The following is a 20658-nucleotide window of genomic DNA, read 5'->3' on the forward strand; positions in this document are numbered from 1 at the left end:
GTTTGTTTGGTTTTTTAATTAAGTAGGCTCCACACCCAGTGCAAAAGCCCAACATGGGGCTTGAACTTATGACCCTGAGATCAAGACCTGAACCAAGATCAAGACTTGGACACTCAACTGAATGGAGCTACCCAGGTAGGTGCCTCTGGCTGTGCTGTTTTAAAGCTGTTTTTCTAATCCTGTGATCAGAACTACCTGGGGGACATAGCCTGATGCCCAGGCTCCTCTGTAGAACTTCGGACTCAGACTCTCCAGATGTGGGCATGGGAATTTGTACTTTAAAATGTTCCTCAGCTGATTTGGAGAAGAGATTTGTGAACATTTCTTGAAAGAGACCAGGATGAAGTGGTAATTCCTGTGATAATGGGTTTCCAAAACATTGTGCCACTGGAAGTAAGGTCCCTTTATACCTCGATCTTTCATAGTCCATGTGAAGACCATGTTTTCAGTAAACGTTTTTATACCTCGATCTTTCATAGTCCATGTGAAGGCCATGTTTTCAGTAAACGTTTTTAAAGATTTTGGGGAAGGGAGAAGAATGAATTCCCTACTCACTGTCTTTTCATGTGGAGGGAACTCAGCCAGTGTTTCTCAGAATGGAAGGGTCACCGTTGCACTTTGGGCTGGATAGCTGATTATGTGGCACTGTCCAGTATGGTGTAGGATTTTGCAATCCTTGGCCCTTGCTCTTAAATGCCAGTGGTGGTCCCTGGTCACTGTGACAACCAAAACACATCCCCTCATACTCCTCTAAATGCTCTCTGGTTATCAGTTCAATCTGTGATTAAGAGCCACTGAGCTGGATTAACATTCCTGACCTCTCTCCCTACCCCTTACAATAAGTCCTGCTTTTCGGGGGGAAGAAATGGTCTATCCAACAAATGAGTTTAGGAGTCAGCCTTCCCTCTCTTCTCTTTCACACTTGCCTGCCCACAGAGGAAGCATTTTAGCCTGAGGCTTCCAGCCTGGCCTGTGCCTGGCTGGCTTAGTCTTCTCAAGATAGGGACTGTAACTCAAGAACACTCCACACTCTAGTGGGGAAGAACAGAGCTTCTAGCTTTACCTATAACAATAAATTAGTCTTAGGAAAAGTGTTGGAAATTAATTTAGTTATTTTAGAGAATATAAACATAACCATAACTCCATTCTTATACTTAAAAGATGTCTTTCATTGTTTCTCTCTATTATGACATTATTATTTTAAGAGAAAGAACTTTGACGAACATTTTTTATTTACCAGTTTTATTCTGTCTTAGAATAAAAACCTTGCTTTAATATTGTGAGGTGCACTGCAGGTATGCCATGCGGCCAGTTTTTACTGGGGCAAAAAATGCCTTAGTCAGTGACCCAGAGGCCTTGGAAAACACACGAATGCATACTTTCAAAGCATGTAGAGCTGGTATTTACAGCTTTTCTTGGAATTGGCCCGGGACATCTCAAACAATCTACATAGGTACTGTCATAGCATTTGCTTTGATGTTCAGAATGCTTCAGAAATGTGTTCAATATCATGATTTGTGGGTCCTCCAAAAGGTTTTGTTGTTAACATGCAAGCAAACAGTATTAAGCAATATTACCTAAACTATGGCTGGCAAGAACTGGACCTCAGTAATGAAACCAAATTACAAAACATTTCCGTGTAGCTATACAAAAGATATAAAATTAAAATTAAAAATATCAACCATCTTTAAATATTCCAATTCTCCTACAGTGCAGTTTTCCACATCTTTATCACTATTGAATACTTTAAGGACAAAGTTAACAAAAATCAAAATAGATAAAAATATTTAAATCTTTGGATCCCTTTATTCTATGGCCTTAATAAAAACACAAAAATGGCCATATTTTTTCCCCCACTATAGCTTAAAATATCAAAAAGATTTACTAGTGATTTATAATTAGCAATGAACTCTATTACTGAGTCATTTGTGGGCCACGGGCCCAAGGACCAGTGTTAGGATATCTTATAGGTTGCCAAAATAATATCTAACACTCTGAATCCTCTTGAAATATAATGGAATGAATCAAGGTATTACAACAAAATTCCAGGCATATCTGGAAGAACAGGTTAATTGATGCCCAGTTTTATTGTCTTAAAAAAGGGGAGGGTGCTTATTTGAAAATACAGCTAAGTACATTCTTATCTATGATTATTTACATTCATATACTGAAAATATTTATTATTTGGACAAATCCTGTGATATGCCATTTGTTGTAAAATGAAGTTCTTACAATGAGTATGAGCAATTTATCCTTTTCAGGTAATGGAAGAAATGTATCAAATCTTCATTTGTGTTCCAAACATTAAAAAAAAAAAAAAAAAATCAAAATCAGAAATCTCAAGCCTGGAAAACTATGAAAAAAGACCCACCACCCATAGCTCTGCTCCTCAGCACATCAACTTCTGCAAGGACACAATATGTTTGCTGACTTTAAAATGTTTATTCTTTAAAAAATTAGTTGCTTTTTATACAGCTATACAAAGTTCTTAATGTTTCTTTGGCAATGGAATATAATGGAATTTTACAACTATATAAAAAAGTTACCTTTGCCTAAGAAACAGTATTTACTGTGTTTACATAGTTGACTGACAAAATTCTCTACCATCCAGCACCCTAATTAATTGACGAAATAAGCTACCTCAAAAGGGATATTACAGGATTTCCAAAAAGAAAGAAACAAAGAGAGAAAGATACACACACACACACACACACACACACACACACACACACACACAACCTTCTGTGGCTCAAAACACAGTATCACGGCCCTATCTGCAGGCAACTTACAATCATTGCCAAATACAATTTAGTGATAAGAAAAATCCTTTCAGTGATGAAAAAATACTTATAAGTCCCATTGAAGTACTGTTGTAGTTTAACTATACATAAGAAATTACTTAACCTTCTGCTATTCCAAATATATTTAATGCTCATTTTTTAAGATGAGCCTTCCCGCCCCCTCCCTCCCCCCCAAAGTAACTGCATTGGATCTTTGAAATTAAGCAGAAAAAAACACACAAACAAACACCCAGTGCTGGTGACAAATATACAGCGGATTCACCTCTTCCTTCTTCTCAAAGACCGGAACCAATTCTCAGGACCATGAAGAGCTAGAAATTCACCTACTTTCAAAGACTTGTCTGTAGACTATGCAGCAACTTTGTTGTCTTTCTAAAAAGGAAAAAAAAAATTAGCTCATGTTTCACATGATTGGTTTATTAGTATTTCTTTCTAATTTACTTAAGTATATTTCCCATTACTTTTAAATATACCCTCCTTTTCCTTTCATGTATAAATCTTTTCACTAATTTCCAGAAAACATTTTATAACTTCCACACACCCAGCAGTAGCTCATTATTTGTTAACTGCATTTTCCAGTTAGTGGAGGTTAAAGCAGTCATGGTGTGGGCTGGTTCCAGCAAGAAGGCCCCCTAAGATATAGGCATACCTTACTATCTTTGTTTGCATCCTAATTATTTTTAAACACAATGATAGAACTTAAACTTTCAACACAGTTAGCCAAGGTCATCGAATATAACTGACAACATACTCTGGAAAAAGATTAATAAAATCCCTAAGTCTCTGATGTCCTTACTAAGCAATAAAATATCCAGACAGTAAAATAACATTTCTCTCCAAAGTTTCATGCAAGGAGAAAGCAATGATTTAGAAATTCATTTTAAAACGATAACTTTTAAATTTCAAATAAGTTCTGCAAATCAGCAAGCTGACAGGGTAATTTTTAAAAAGTAACCATGGAAAAAACAAAAATGTCAGAGAGTCTCTAGCTTCCTAGTGAGACGAATCCTAATCTAAAGTCTTGTATATAACATCAGAGCCAGGGGTCTGTTTTCCTCAGGACTAGTTGTTACCACATACCTGATTTTAACTGCTGATTTTCATCCTGTTAGAAATACACTATTTCCTATGTTAAAGATTTAACTTTATCTGTGTATATGGGCACCAAACCATTTGTACAACGTCATTAAACTGGAATACATATGGCATGGTGTAAACTGGTACAGAAAGAAATAAACTGAAGATAATCCCACCCCACTGTCCCCCACCAAAGCCAACCTTCACACGCCCCCAGTTTTTTTTTTTTTACCTTTCAGAAAGCTGTACGATCAATCCAGACCTATTTTAGGGTCCAAAAGCTGTGGTTTTCTGAAAGGTAAAAAAAAAAAAGAAAGCAAAAGAGAGAGAGAGAGAGAGAGAGAGAGAAGGGAAGAGGAGGGGGATACAGAGAAATAGAGGGAGGGAGGGGAGAAAATAAAAGGGGGGAAGGGAGAGAGAGTACCATGCTGAGTCATTTTGGTTACCTCTTTGTCTCTGGACCCTATCTAAAAAAACAGACTCAAACGGAAAGTAATCTGTCTTACCTGCCATGGTGGCTTAACCATTTTAGAAGCAGCATATAAAATAAGAGCAGACTATACTCTTATTACACCCAACCTGATCTCCTTGCCCTCCACCCCCACAAAGCATCAAAGGACCAAGCTCAGCACAAGTTTATGTTTCTAACATTATCCTTGAGGAAAACTGGGCTAGAAGTCAACGAGAGGAAGTTTTGGCTTTATTAGCTTGTATCCATATCAAGAGAGTTAACCTTGAGGCGCCTGGGTGGCTCAGTCCGTTAAGCGACTGACTTCAGCTCAGGTCATAATCTTACAGTTTGTGAGTTCGAGCTCCGTGTCGGGCTCTGTGCTGACAGCTCGGAGCCTGGAGCCAGCTTCAGATTCTGTGTCTCCCTCTCTCTCTGCCCCTCTCCAACTTGTCCTCTGTCTCTCAAAAATAAACATTAAAAACATAAAAAAAAAAAAAAAAAAGAGTTAACCTCTCTGGGTCCTTGGTTTCCTAACTATCTATTGGGGGTAGGGTGAGAGAGAGCCTACAGTTCAGCTGATACTTTAAAGGAGTTCTAAAAATCTACAATTCTGCTTTGCCCATGTTTTCATTAAACAACCACTTGCTTATGTACACCTCAAAACTAATGATTCATGCCAATAGAGCACAAAGAACAAAGCCAACCCATTACATAAAGGCTGCTGCAAATGCCACTGACATCCATTTATGAGAAGTATTAGATGTTGTTTTAGAAACAAGTTTAATCCTTGAAAGTAAATCTCCTTTATGTAATAGTGATCACTATTTCTGCCAGGTGATATGATTTAGAAGGCATAGAATGCAGAGAAGGTCACTGCTCTAGTGGCAGACATAAGGGTCATGCAACTTTGGAATGGGCAATCAAGGGCTAGCCACACTGATGGATCTTCTGCCTTACTGAAGGCTGAAACAGTGTATTCCTAATCAGCATGCTGAGCATTTACTTCAAGCCCACTATGGTTCCATGTCCATTGGTGGAAATGAAAGTAAAATACATATTCACTAATTGCCAAGAGACTCCCATCTAGCTGGCGATGCAGAACAAAACACATGAAATATGGAAAATGAGTGTTAAAATGTGTGCCAATGAAAGCAGATACCACAAGAGGTCAGAAAAGGAAGAAATCTGTGGAGGAAGGAAGAGAAGTTTCCGAAGACAGAGCATACCTTGGACAAGACTGTGAAGGGTGTGAAAGGGACCCCATGACTTTCAGCTGTGTCTATCTCTACATTGGACTAAAACACAAGAAGGCTAGGACTGCATCTGTTTTGCTTACACTAACATTCAGGCTAGTGCATGGCATATATGAATTCAATGTATTTGGTCAAGGAATGAGGTCAGTGTTGGAATCAAGGACAGTGTATACAAGTGATGACCACGAGTCAAACTGCTTGAACCAGACAGCTTAAAGGGTAATGAGAAATGGGGCTGGATACATTAGCAGGATCCTCACAGAGTACGAAGAGCAGGCAGTACAAGGTCACATTTGAACCTTCTTGTCATCAGGGCAATACCTAGGGTCCGGTCAATCTATCACCCCTTGAAACACTCAAGCAGAGGGGCGCCTGGGTGGCGCAGTCGGTTAAGCATCTGACTTCAGCCAGGTCACGATCTCACGGTCTGTGAGTTCGAGCCCCGCGTCGGGCTCTGGGCTGATGGCTCAGAGCCTGGAACCTGTTTCCGATTCTGTGTCTCCCTCTGTCTCTGCCCCTCCCCCGTTCATGCTCTGTCTCTCTCTGTCCCAAAAATAAATAAATGTTGAAAAAAAAAAAAATTAAAAAAAAAAAAAAAAAGAAACACTCAAGCAGAGGCTGGACTATTTGTCAAGGATACACTAATGTGGATAAAGACTCATGCAGATAACTTCTACAGTGCATTCTAATTCTGCAATGTGACAGGGGATTTAACTGAAGGCTCAAAGTGACCAAAGAGTGAGACAGAGCTTCAAAAAATGTTTGTATTCATAAATGTATGTACTGTGCACCCAGCAGTTAATCAACAGTTTATGGATGACTGTTCAGATAAAGGGAAATAATAGTTCAATCTTACAGACAACATGACAGCTCTTTTTTCAAATATCTGCCAAATTATTAAGACAATTATGTATATTCTGTACTTTTACAAGGGTAGAGTTAAACTAATAGGGTGAGGATACAGGGGAAAAAAAATCTTCACTCACATTGTAAAATTGTAACAATTAAGACCATTCCTGAGGTAGGATGGATGCTCTTAGAAAAAGTAAGCTGCCAGCTCCTTAACAGGGATACTTCAGGACTCATGGCTTGGCCAAGAGCTCAGACCTCTCAAATGTTTTCCAACTCTGAAACTTTAATGATCTTTAGAAGGTGTATAGGAGATAAAACTGTGTTAACTCTCTTTCCACAATGTGAAAACTGAGGGCCTGAAAGGTTTGACGACTCAATTGAGGTCACACTAGCAATAATCACTAAAATCCTCATTGGGATCCAAGTTTAATTTAAATGTACTTTTTCTCAAACCAAGCTGACTCAATGTGGTCTTCAACAAGAAGGTGTCATAGGTTCTTCAACAGGTAACTGACATGCCTGAAGTGAGGTAAAGAAGAGACTGAATGTCTGAAGACCAATCAGTGAGTTGTTATGGTAGCTGGCAGGGACATCTCACAGGAATGAATGTGGTAATGCGGACATGGGCTATACTATACTGCCTGGGAGATGAAAAGAGTGACACACCATTAGCCAATGCAGACACTGGGAGGAGGCTGTGCGGAGACGATGGAAAGGCTAGAAGATGATAAGGTCATTTGAGGAAGGTTAAGTTTAAGTTGGTCACAGGATATAAAGCACATAAAGACAGAGAAATGCAGGTAGAAGCACAGAAGGTCCTAGGTGAAAAACCAATTAAAAGCGATGAATCAACACGTTCACAAAGGAGAGGAGGAAAGAAAGGGGAAGGGAGAGGAAAAAGAAAGAAGGGAGAGGAAGCAGGAGCCCAAGCATGAGCACAAATGCTTACAAGGAGCAAACTGAACATTCCGGGCAGAAGGAATGGGTGAAAAGGTCCTGAGATAGTTGTAAGTTTGGCACTGAACAAGAGCAAGAAGGTCCACATATCTGCAGCAGAGTGAATAAAGAAAAGGTGAGTCCCACTGGCAAAAAAGACCAGAGCCAGTATAAGACTTACGACCTGAAGAAGCAGTCAGATCATGAAGTGCCTGGCTGTGGTGAGGAACACATGTTATTATTATTTTCTAAAGATATTATTAAATAATATTTTATTTTTAAGTAATAGCTACACTTGGGATGCCTGGGTGGCTCAGTCGGTTAAGCGTCTGACTTCAGCTCAGGTCATGATCTCCCGGTTCGTGAGTTCGAGCTCCACGTCAGGCTGTGTGCTGCCAGATCAGAGCCTGGAGCCTGCTTCAGATTCTGTGTCTCCTTCTCTCTGCCCCTCCCCTGCTCATGCTCTGTCTCTCTCTCTGTCTCTTTCTCAAAAAATAAACATTAAAAAAAATTTTTTTTACATTGTATTCCATTTTTTTTTTTAATATTTTTTTTTTCAACGTTTTTATTTATTTTTGGGACAGAGAGAGACAGAGCATGAACGGGGGACGGGCAGAGAGAGAGGGAGACACAGAATCGGAAACAGGCTCCAGGCTCCGAGCCATCAGCCCAGAGCCCGACGCGGGGCTCGAACTCACGGACCGCGAGATCGTGACCTGGCTGAAGTCGGACGCTTAACCGACTGCGCCACCCAGGCGCCCCTGTATTCCATTTTAAAATGAAAACTTGCCTCAATGCTTATAATCTTTTCTGAGTAAGATATTGAAAAGCAAAAAAAAAAAAAAAAAATTGTTTTTCAAGATTAAAACAAAAAGAAAAAAGTAGTATCTACACTCAATGTAGGGCTTAAATTCACAACCCCGAGGTCAAGACTCATACTCCACTGACTGACCAGCCAGGTGCCCTGGAATATGTGTTATTTTTTAAAAAGAAAAAAACAAAACAAAAAGACCCCAAATAACAGTATTTAAAAAAAAAACTAGGAAGAAAGTTTCTAAGTTGGGTCAGTGGTTGTCAGTGTCAAATATTGCAGAGGAGTTCAGGGCAAATATTTGTGAAAAGGCTACTGACCTCTATAAGCAAAAGGTCACTGGCAAGAACCTTAATAGTGACAAGCAAAAGGCATTCTATAACTCCTAAGACACAGTCTCCCCAGCCAGAACGGCAACTTTCCAAGTTACAAGTCCTGTAGCTGCACCAGGTCACCAGTGCTGGATAGCCTGAGCTAATGAACTGAGGCTAATTTTCAGCAGTCTTGGCTGGATGATACAGTATCAGAGGTGTCAAAGTTAACAGACCAGACCCAAAAGCCACGAACACTGATCCTTCAAGAAGGATCTCAACAATGTCCAGTTCAAATAATGGACAGTGAAACTCCTGCCAGTAGGTCTTTTTGTTTCCAGCTGCCCTGTGCAACTCTTAGATCTCTTTATAAGGTGATTTTGATCCCTTCTGTGATTATATAAAGTTCCTCTCTACTAAACCTAAAAATCAATAAACTAGGAAGTGACACTGACTTAATTGACAGACTCCTTTAAATAAATTAATTATATATATAAACAATACTATACAGAGCTATATAGTTTTCTAGCAGCAGTTTGCAAATACCAACATATCACAGTATTTTCAAGACCAAGGTAAAATAAGAAAACCAGGGAAAACATAGTTGAATTTTCCACAAAACTAAATTAAGGGTACTGACTCAGAAACAAACTTACAAGGCTTGAGACCCTGAAGCATCGCTTACTAGCTGACCTTGGACAAGGTATTTACTATCTCAATACCTATTTCTTCATCTGTAAAATGGCGGTAAGAATAGTACTATCTTACAGAGTTCATGTGAGGTTTAAGCGAGCTAATACACAAAAAACATTTAGAACAATGCCTAGAACATGCAAAATTCTATATAAATGTTGGCTGCTATGAATGCTTTCCACTCTGGAGTATGTGCTTCCTAGACTCTTTTGGTGTTAAAGCACACTCCATAATATGAAATAAAGGTGACATTATACAGTCTTTTTTTGGTATAATTTCTTTAGCAATCCCCCCATGCCTCCAAAAAAAAAAAAAAAAAAATCCTAAGCCTATCTCTAATACATTTTTTATTTTGGGGGGAAATTTTACTATCCATGAAATCTAAAACCATGGTTCTATAATAAAAAAGACCCCTCCACCCCAATCTCATTTCTATCTTTTGCTTCCTCCAAATGGAAACAGTTAAAAAAAACTTGGACTCATTAGCCAAGAAATTACTGCTCCTTATAATTATATAAACAACCTCATCCCCCACTGAAGAGTCAAAATGGAAGTTATACAATGTCTTAAAAATATTCACCCAATATAAAGTAAAAACATTCCAAATTTCATAAAACTGCCTGCCAACCCCAAAGCAGACAATACTTACTCTGTATTCAAAATCTGCAAACTCCCTGCCTCCACGACCTCCTCTGAATCCACCACGAAATCCTCGAGGGGTAGTGAAGGTACCACCTCTGCCACCACCACGCCCTCGGCCACCACGGAAACCAAGACCTCCTCTGCCTCTGTAACCGCCACGGCCACGGTTTGGACGAAGTGGGATTCCAAATGTTTCAGCATTTAATCTTCTTTCCTCAGCCCAGGTTGGTCTCCGTTCTCTGTTATAAGAATAAACTCTACTGTATCAGGTCGTAAGAACATTTTCCGGCAAAACTATGTGACACTAATTCCCAAATTACGGATAAGTAATTCCTAAAGATCAAATAAAAATAAGCACCTTATCTGCGCTGACAGTGTGGAGCCTGCTTGGGATTCTGTCTCCTCTCTCTGCCCCTCCCCCGTGCACTCTCAAAAATAAACATTAAAAAAATAAAAAATAAAAAACCAAGCACCTTATCTAAGTCATCACAAGCCATCCATGGCAAAATGTCCTCATGATATTCTCTTAAATTTCATGTGCAAATATGACCAGTATTAGTTTTTTCCAAATACAGTATATAAAACAAACATGGTAATAGCCCCCAATATAATGGGAATTCAAATACAGGATTGGCAACTGACTCCATTCTCCCTTTGGCCCAATGTAAGAGAGGGCAAAGCCAGGAAAGGGGACTCTGTCTCAGGAAGCTGGAAGAAGGAAGCTAAGTCCCCAAGTTCCTAGTATGCTCCTGGCCCAGTCCCCGGACCTGGTGTCTGAAGCAAGTGTTTAAATTGCTACTGATGCAGGGGTGCCTGGGTGGCTCAGTCAGTTAAGTGTCCAACTCTTGGCGTCAGCTCAGGTCATGATCTCATGGTTCGTGGGATCGAGCCCTGCATCAGGCTCTGCTCCGACAGTGTGGAACCTGCTTGGGATTCTCTCTCCCTCTCTCCGTCCCTCCTCTGCTCATGCTCGCTCTCTGTCTCACTCTCAAAATAAATAAACAACAAAAAAAATTAAATTGCTACTGCTGCTGTAGTAAATTGCTCCAGCCCAGACAATCGCAGGACTTTGATCACAACATCTCCATCCGTGTTTACACTGAAGTAGACAACTGCCACCAGGTGGCACCAAACTATAGTCAGGAGAATGAAAATGTGGCTTGGGTAGCAGAAACTCTGGAACTCGAGATGCTGGATCTTTCAATTAACCTGACAATTTTCTGGATCCACATTTGCCGTGATATGACAAAGTTTTACTGTATCAACAAACTTCAAAGTAACATTAGTGCTTTTGGCCCTGGCTTCATTTGAACCACACTGAAGAGGAGTAAAATAAAAGGTCTTACTTAGATGTCAGATGTTAGCTTTTGGTTTAATTACCAATTTTCAAATGTGAATGCATCCCTAAACAAAAGTATATGGTTATTTCTTCTTCACAAGGAGTAGTATCACTGAAAATTTTAGTATGGATTATTTTCTTCTAGCAAAATAAAACATTAAAAAATTATAGTCATTAGATATTTTTAAGTATTCATTAAAGTTTGTGAATTTCTAAGAAATCATTTCATATTTCAAACTAAGAATATAAGAGCAGCTTAAAAGACTGTACCTATTATCATCACAAGAAATATTATCAAAGAAGGATTTGGTTTTATCATAGTAGCAATTAGGTCCAAGTGGATCTTCTTCATCTGCATTTCCTTCACTGTTTTGGGTATCAACTCCTGAGTCTCCTTTATCTTCACCATTTACAGGCTTTTCCTGCTTCTCAAGTTTATCTTCTAATGAAAAACAAGCACATACCAGAAAGTCAAGACTTCTATTAAACATCCATGATTCACAAGTCAAATCAGAACATTTTCTGAATAGAAAAACGAAAACTCACCTTTCAATTTAAGTTTATTATGAAACTCTCTGTCAATTTCCTCCTTGTTAAATTGTGCATTCGCACTTTCAAAGTCAAAGTCTTTCTCAAACTTCATTGGACCATCTCGTCGGATACCAAATCGTCCCCTGCCACCTCGATGACCCCCACGTCCTCTTCTTGGAGCTGAAGGAGCACCTGGAACTAGGTCAATAAAGAAAGAATAAGCTGGTTTAGGACAGAAACTATTATTGTAGTCAACAACAAAAATGCTTACAAGTCTCTATACACTTCACCGTACTTGTAGTTTTTATATATAAAAAAAAGGAGTTTCACTAACACTTAATATATAGTAGGCTGAGAACCACGCACATGAAATTTATTTTTATGGGGTCCACACTCATATATGTTATTTACAGAGTGTACAACCAAACAATTTTGGAGGCTCCTGTACCAAATTACTCTAATACTCTTTGAGGGAGGGGCTTTGCTCTGCTTATAGTTTTAATTCCTACAATGTGCCAAACGTATAATGAATTCTCGAAATTTAGGAAGTCTTCTATGAAAGGATCATAAGAATCAACATTTAGAATGAGAAAAATAAATGAACACTAATAAACACAAATTGCAAGGTAGGAGGTATTCTTTCCACATCACAGATCACGAAAGAAGCACCAGGTCTCAACCACTCCAACCACTTCCTCTTTCACCTTTCTTTTCTCCCTCTAAATGTCTTCATATTATTCAAGTCTTCTAGCACCTATTCTTTCTCTATTATGATAACAGGATTTATGAGATATGATAATGAAATACCAAAGTAGCATAAATGACAGTGAAAAGTTGAGAACCCAAATATACAACACAAGAGGAAAAGTTAAGAAAAAATAAAAGAGGAATATGGAGCAGTAATTGATGTGAGTTAACAGAAACAACACAAAGCAGTATGAATTCAATGATTATAATTATGTGAAATGTTTAATACTGACAAAGATCAGAAAGTGGCTGCACAGTAATAGGTTTGTGATCAGTGTTTGCTGAAGTTTGGCAAATTGCCCATGTTTGAGAAAACAAAACACAAAAAGCCACAGCGGCATATCCAGACACTTAGATCTAGATAAGCAGGATGTTTAAAACATTCAACTTCACTATTAAAAACACTTTGGCCACAAGCCAGGAAGTAAGTATAGCACAATCTTTCCGTGTTAAAAAAAGTTTAAGTGTAGTCTGTTTGTAAAACCATAAGAAAAACAATCTGAAAGAATATTCACTGTTCTGTTAATGAACCTTTGAGGGATGAATTTAAGGGCAGTAAAAGGTCCTTTTATTACTTTATATGATTTTTAAATGATGGTAGTATGGCAATTATCTTTTTTTCTTTTATTTAGATTTATTTATTTATTTTTGAGAGAGAGAACACATGAGTGGGGGAGGGACAGAGCAAGAATCCCAAGCAGACCCTGCACTGTCAGTGCAGAGCCCAGAGCCCGACGCAGGTCTCAAACTCACAAACTATGAATTTATGACCTGACCCGAAGTTGCACTGTGGCATTTATCTTATTTTGAGAGAGAAGTTCTCTCTCTCTCAAGATAAAAAAAAAGTGAAATGTAGTAAATCAAACCAAAACTTCTGTATTCTATGGCACATAGCACATACAAAAATACATACAGCAATGTACAAGAGAAATACAGTATACGTTTTCTGAAGTGAAAAATCACTTTCTTCTTATTACCTAAACAAGGTAGCTAAAACTTGCCTTTTATTTTTTAATTTGGACATTTAAAATAATACTTTATCTTCTAATGATATACTTGAAAGTATTAATAAAATGAATGAATCTGGGGATAAATGTTATAGATTACAAAACAGAAGAGTACAATCATATGAAGTCAAAAATCATGAAAGAAAATTAAAGTTCTTCAACAATTATAGAAAAAAAGCTCAGGGCTTAAATAATTATATTAAGAAAGCCCCAAACCTTCAACGTACAGATAATTTTACTCCTAACAGCATAGAAAACATTGAAAATAATTTTATAATACTAATGTGAAACTGACACAAAAATGTAAAAAAAGAATACAAAAGTACAAATGAGGAAACCATACAACAATGTAAGTATACAAATCTTACTGACAGATAAAGTCAATATACTTTAAGACAACTGCCTACCATCCAGTAGAGTTTATTCCAGAAGTATAATGGTCATTAAAAAAAAAAAACTTGTAATTTAAAACAATTAGACACAAAAAAATTGAAAATATAGTACAGAGCAGTCCTATATGCTCATTACCTAGTCTCCCATCTAATGGTAAAATCTTATTTAACTATTTTACTTTACAAAAACCAGGAAACTGACCCTGGCACAATATAATTATACAACCAATCTCACTCCGATTTCAACAGTTTTTTGTGCATACTCACTTTTTGGTGTATCTTTATAATTCTATAACATTCTGCTACATTCATACATCTGCACAACTAGTGCCCTAATCAAGATTAAGAAATGTTTTGTTTCCCCAATAAAACTCCCCAGTGCTACTCCTTCATAGTCACCAACTCAGGCTTTCATTTTTTAAAAGTAATTATGCATCAAATGTTCCTTCTAACTGAGCAGCACAGAATATGGATTTCAGAATAAAGTAACTTACCGATTTGTCTCTTGCTATCATTTCTGAGTTGCTCATTTTCTGGTCTTGAAACTTTGTGTACTTCAGCTACAAAAGATATACAAAGTCACAAATCAGCTCAGTACACAAAATCAAACACTTCTGTAAAGTTCAAAAATGGGAAAAACAAAGAAACCCAAAACAAAAAGCAAAAAATCTATACCCCCACCACCATCACTACTTTGAGTCAAATTTGAAAGACTGAACATCTATCAAGTTCAGTTTAAACCTTCTAGGATCATTTGTATAAAGTAAATCTTTTTAATGAAAAATAAGGTGAATGGAAAATGTGGATCAGTCAATTAATGAATAGTAAATAGCTAAAGTTCTACCTCGCCTGTGCTCTTGATTCTCTATTGCTTTTTGGCTGGTAGATGGTAAAGGCCTGGTTGATACAGGGCTCCTCCTCCCAACAGGTGCTGGAGCAGGTAAGTGGGCCGAGGCGGTCTGTACTGCTTGTTCCATGGTTGGGCTTTTTCTCAAAGGGTCTAACTGAGGGCTTGAACGACCTAAAACGTAACCAAAAGATAAGAAACTACCCTATCCTCTGGGGATTTCAAAATAATCTAGACCCTCAACAAAAATGTCTACAGTTTTATTTCTACCAATTTAAATCTTTAGCACAAATTTGAATTCACCTACTTATTAGACCAGAGTTTAAACCTGGTTATCTTTAGTGGGCTGGTCACTAGGCTAGTAAAGAAACATTGAAAAAGCAAAACAAAACAAAAAAACAAAACCACCCAACGACCGACCAACCAACCAACCTTTGGAACTTTATTTGTATTTTAACTGGTGGAATAAGATTTAAGTAAGTTTTTAAAAAAGTACTGCCTGGGCAAGATTTCTGAAGAATACTATCAAAGATCATGTTGTAGGCAGTCAGATGCAGGCTTTCCCCAGTAATGACAGCCACAAGATTATACTGACACCTCAGCCATTATTTCCAAAGGCTGTAACCTAAGGTTTTATATCTCCATTACAATCCATTATAAAAGAAGTAAAGGATTAGAAAATTAGGTGAAGTCCTCTAATACCTTAGGTAAATTATACATCAATACTCAGGCCAGCAACAGATACAACCTTCAGATAATTACACAGCAGCTGTATTCATTTCTGGCCATTTGAAACATCTCTTGGAAGTTTTTGTTTAATATGGGTTTTATACTTACAACTTCCATTTTTCCTTTTATGAGGTCAGAGTCTGGTCACAGTATGAACAGAAGACTGTAACATCAGATGCTCCCATCATGCTTTTTGTCCCTATAATGTTTTCTATAAATCTCTGCTCCAGGTGCCCTCATATCCCATGATATTGCACCAAAATGTTCTAAGGAAATTATGCTCATTTCATGTAAAAAAAAAAAAAATTCCAAGTATGCTGCACATGTTACTACCCACCTGTGCATATCTGCATAGGCTCCAACCACTGGTAAACTGCGGTGAGTGCTGACAATGCACTGGTTACTGTGTACCAGATGCTTCAGGGACCGTTTATTAGTAACACTTCCCAAGTTTATGGTTATCTAAAGTATGCATTCATAAATGTGTATCACCATTTCCAGCCATTAATGCCAAAGTTTACCATTAAGAGGAACAGTACAATGTTCCCACTGATTATAATGGGAAACCATGGCAGTCTGTGTAAGTTTTGGCCTGTGAGAAAACATTCTATAATCACTTACCACCTTACAAAGGGCTTTATTTACAAAACAAGTGCTAAGGTTTTTTTGAAAAGCCTATTGTTTAATTTTACAATACTAAATTAAATAATCTTATAAATATACAAGACTTGTCTCATCAAGGCTTTTGAGAAAAAAATCCTGTGACTCCCAAGTGTTACAGAACTACAAGTGATGGGGCAATCAAAGCAATCAAGTCTAGTCTTCTAGTCACAGCAATTTCGTTATCGGAGGGAAAGACACGTAATGCTGGACATACCATTAGGAATAAAATCAGAAGGTGGTTTTAGCATAGTAAAAACACACCCCTTCACCTAGCGTCACATTCTTATCAGTTCAAAGAATATTCTTGGTATTTTAATTTTGTAAAATTCAGAAGTTTTAACTGATGAAACTTAATAATGCAGAATCCCAGGCTTTCTCCATCACTGCTTTATAGAAATACATCCCTCTCTTCTAATAAATATGTACTTGAAAAAAATCTTAAAATACATTAATCTATTTAAAATTTATTTTCTAAGCATGCAAGAAAGAATCTAGATTTATTTCTCCCAAATGATCAGGCAGTTGTCTCTCCCAACATCACTTACTGGACAGCCAGTTTTCCTCTACTAATTAAAAAATATCTTTATCATATATTAATCACGTATTTATATTTAGAACAGTATCTTTTTTTTTTTAAATGTTAATTCCTTTTTTTTTTTTTTTTTTTTTTTTTGAGGAAGAGAGACAGAGCATGAGTGGGGGAGGGACAGAGAGAGCGGGAGACACAGAATCTGAAGCAGGCTCTAGGCTCTGAACTGTCAGCACAGAGCCCGACACAGGGCTCGAACCCATGAACCATAAGATCATGACCTGAGCCGAAGTCGGATGTCCAACTGCCTGAGCCACCCAGGTGCCCCAATATTTGGAACTATTTCTGACTTTTATTCCTGCATTGCTTTATTTTAGGTGTACTATTATCAATTAGGTAAGCCCATGTCATTACTTTTATTCTAAAAATATGTCTAATTATACTTCCATGTTTATTTTTAAGACTGTGTATGTTTTATTAAGTTCTCCTACTATTTTATTTAGATTTATTAGAAGTATCATAAATTTAATTATATGAGACATAAAGTCTTTCTAATACTACATCTTTCTATCTAGGAACAAGATCTGTTTCTTCAATTATATGTACATTTTATATTTTCTACACAAATTGGCCATATTTATTATGTATTTTATATATAATTTTTATTTCTCATTATTGTGAACACCTTTTATCTCCATTACATAATCAGTGGGTAGGTTTTAGGACCACTGTTGGTTTTTCACATGTCTGACTTTACAGCTGACCTCGAATTTAGTCCTTTATTAGTTCTAGGTTTTTCAGTGAATTCTCAATTCCAAGTACAAAGTCACAGCACTGTCAAATAATACTAATTCTAATCATTTATGCTTATTTCTTTTTCATGTGTTCCTGATTTGGCTAAAGCTTCCAGAACAATGCTGAGTAGCAGTGGTAACAGGCTTCCTTATTTATGATTTTAATAAATGCTTCAATATTAAGGTTAATGTTCGCTATTAAGATATTTAACAACTAAGCACACTATGTGTTAGGCACTATGCTAAAGGCACTGCACACGTTTTAAGAAATGTAATTCTCATGATAAATGTTAGTTACCAAGGAAGTCCATTTTAATTTTTTTTAAACTTTATTTCTGACAGAGAAAGAGTGAATGGGGGAGAGACACACAGAGAGAGAGAGAGAGAGGGAGAGAGAGAGAGAGAGAGAGAGAGAAAGAATCCCAAACAGGCTCTGCACTGTCACTGTGGGAGCCTGAAGTGGGGATCAAATCCACAAACTGAGATCATGATATGAGTTGAAATCAAGAGCCAGATGCTTAATGGTCTGAGCCACGCAGGTGCCCATTTTAAATTTTTTAAAAGATTTTATTTTTAAGTAATTAATGTCTACACCCCATGGGGGGCTTGAATTCACAATCCAGAGATCAAGAGTTGCATCTTCTACTGACTGAGCCAGCCACGTGCCCCCTAAAGTCTCATTTTATAGTTTAGAAAACTAATGCTTAAAAACATGAAGTATTTTATCTAAGAAAGAATTCTTTTTTTTTTTTTTTTTTTCCAACGTTTATTTATTTTTGGGACAGAGAGATGAACCGGGGAGGGGCAGAGAGAGAGGGAGACACAGAATCGGAAACAGGCTCCAGGCTCTGAGCCATCAGCCCAGAGCCTGACGCGGGGCTCAAACTCACGGACCGCGAGATCGTGACCTGGCTGAAGTCGGACGCTTAACCGACTGCGCCACCCAGGCGCCCCTCTAAGAAAGAATTCTTAAAAACAACCATTTTAGCTACAGATAAAAATAGAAACAGAATCTTGGGACCACCAAAGATTATAAGACTGGCTGGTGGCAAAACAGATTAAATGGGAATGCAAGCTGGTGCAGCCAGTCTGGAAAACAGTATGGAGGTTCCTCAAAAAACTAAAAATAGAACTACCCTATGACCCAGCAATTGCACTACTAGGCATTTATCCACAGGATACAGGTGTGCTGTTTCGAAGGGACACGTGCACCCCCATGTTTATAGCAGCACTATCAACAATAGACAAAGTATGGAAAGAGCCCAAAGGTCCATCGATGGATGAATGGATAAAGAAGATGTGGTATATATATACAATGGAGTATTGCTCGGCAATCAAAAAGAAGGAAATCTTGCCATTTGCAACTACGTGGATGGAACTGAAGGGTATTATGCTAAGTGAAATTAGTCAGAGAAAGACAAAAATCATGACTTCACTCATATGAGGACTTTAAGAGACAAAACAGATGAACATAAGGGAAGGGAAACAAAAATAATATAAAAAACAGGGAGGGGGACAAAACAGAAGAGACTCATAAATATGGAGAACAAACTGAGGGTTACTGGAAGGGTTGTGGGAGGGGGGATGGGCTAAATGGGTAAGGGGCACTAAGGAATCTACTCCTGAAATCACTGTTGCACTATATGCTAATTTGGATGTAAATTAAAAAAAATAAAAAGCAAAATAAAAAAAAAGATAAAGATTAAAAAAAAAGAAAAACAGATTAAAAAAAAAATTAAAAGATCTTTTAAGAAGCTAATTAGAATGCACATCCCCAAACTCCAAGGAGTCTAATACAGCAGTTTTCAGGATCTACATATACTTTTTAAAGTTATTCTTTTCTTTCTCTTTTTTTTTCAGGATCTACATTTTTTTAAGTTTTTAAAATTTATTTATTTAGAGAGAGAGCGAGCGAGCGAGTGCATGCAAATGTGGGCAGAGGAGGGGTATGAGAGAGAGACAGAGAATCTCAAGCAGGCTTCATGCTATCAGTGCAGAGCCCAGCAGGGGGCCACCCAGGCGTCCCTTAGCATCTACATCTTCAAGAAGCACTCCAGGGGTGCCTGGGTGGCTCTGTCGTTGTCCATTAGGTGTCCGACTTCAGCTCAGGTCATGATCTCGCGATATATGGGTTCAAGCCCCACATCAGGATCTGTGCTGACAGCTCAAAGCTTGGAGCCTGCTTTAGATTCTGTGTTTCCCCTTCTCTCTGCCCCTCCCCTACTCGTGCTGTCTCACTAGGTCTCTCAAAAATAAATAAATTTATTTAAAAAAAAAAAAAAAAAGCACTCCAGATGATTTGGTTGTGTGTGGTCTACACTGAGAACCACTGCTTTAGATCCTGTGAGGATGCTAAGAAAGACCCAACAGCATAAAGCAAAGCTTGCCTTTTTTTTTTTTTTAAGGTATTTCTTTTTGTTGTTGTTAATGTTTATTATTTTTGAGAGAGTGCAGGCGGGGAAGGGGTAAAGAGAGAGAGGGGGACAGAGGATCCTAAGCAGGCTCTGTAATGACAGCAGAGAGCCCGACACAGGGCTCGAACTCACGAACTGCGAGATCATGACCTGAGCCAAAGTCATATGTTCAACTGACTGAGGCAACGCAGGCTTCCCTTAGCTGCTATTTCAAATTCATTAAGAATAGTTCATCTTCAATGGTGAGTCTGGGACTAATTTGATATATTTAAGTATTATATACAAGTTATATAATTGCCTTGCAAAAAAAAGTGTCAAATTTAGAGAGTGTTCACTGGTTCACAGTTTTATGATCTAAGAATTGTAGAGTATAAATGGTGGATGCCATTCAATAATACACCTATTGCAAGAGCAAGCAGGAGAAAAATTAAAAAAAAAAAAAAAAACAAATTACACATGTGATTTGCAAGCTGCAAAAGCTCTTACATTCAGAGAAAGACAAAAACCACTATAGATGTTAGGAATGGAAACATATGAAGAAAAAAAACCCCAGCTTACCTTGAGATAACTGTGTTTTTAGAGATCTTGTATCCTGTGTAAAGGCAGAACCAACTGCACTACTTTGGGATAGGGTACCACTGTTTGATGTTTCTGTTCCAAAGGATGTCAAAGAGCTTCCAGCTTTAAGAGATTTTTTTAATGACAAAAAAAAAAAAATGTATTAATTTAAACTTTTCAATTATATAAGGCAATATTCCATTTTAATGATGATAACTGTTGCCACCCTTCCCCTTTTGGAACACTTGTGCAAATTAATAATCATGAAAAATTAATGGAAG

At 37.7% G+C, this 20658-nt stretch overlaps 1 protein-coding gene across 4 annotated transcripts in view; it reads right to left on the reverse strand.

Annotated features, from left to right (window-relative positions):
- Nucleotides 1–3091: 3091 nt before the first annotated feature.
- The window catches only part of LSM14A (LSM14A mRNA processing body assembly factor), a 49066-nt gene continuing 31499 nt past the window's right edge, over nucleotides 3092–20658 (reverse strand). The window contains exons 4-11 of one of the 4 annotated variants that reach the window (XM_047078291.1): nucleotides 20378–20500; nucleotides 14688–14864; nucleotides 14338–14403; nucleotides 11713–11895; nucleotides 11437–11608; nucleotides 9835–10066; nucleotides 4111–4169; nucleotides 3092–3173 (exon numbers count right to left, since the gene is read on the reverse strand). In XM_047078291.1, coding sequence (XP_046934247.1) covers nucleotides 4146–4169; nucleotides 9835–10066; nucleotides 11437–11608; nucleotides 11713–11895; nucleotides 14338–14403; nucleotides 14688–14864; nucleotides 20378–20500 — 977 coding nt within the window. In that variant the 3' untranslated portion in view covers nucleotides 3092–3173; nucleotides 4111–4145. The remainder of the gene's footprint in view (nucleotides 3174–4110; nucleotides 4170–9834; nucleotides 10067–11436; nucleotides 11609–11712; nucleotides 11896–14337; nucleotides 14404–14687; nucleotides 14865–20377; nucleotides 20501–20658) is intronic. The other 3 variants (XM_047078293.1, XM_047078290.1, XM_047078292.1) reach the window with 3 other exon arrangements.

Source organism: Lynx rufus, unplaced genomic scaffold, assembly GCF_022079265.1.
Source record: "Lynx rufus isolate CCGP_SWC_20201006 ecotype Redwood Valley unplaced genomic scaffold, mLynRuf1.p SCAF_16, whole genome shotgun sequence".
NCBI lineage: Eukaryota > Metazoa > Chordata > Mammalia > Carnivora > Felidae > Lynx > Lynx rufus.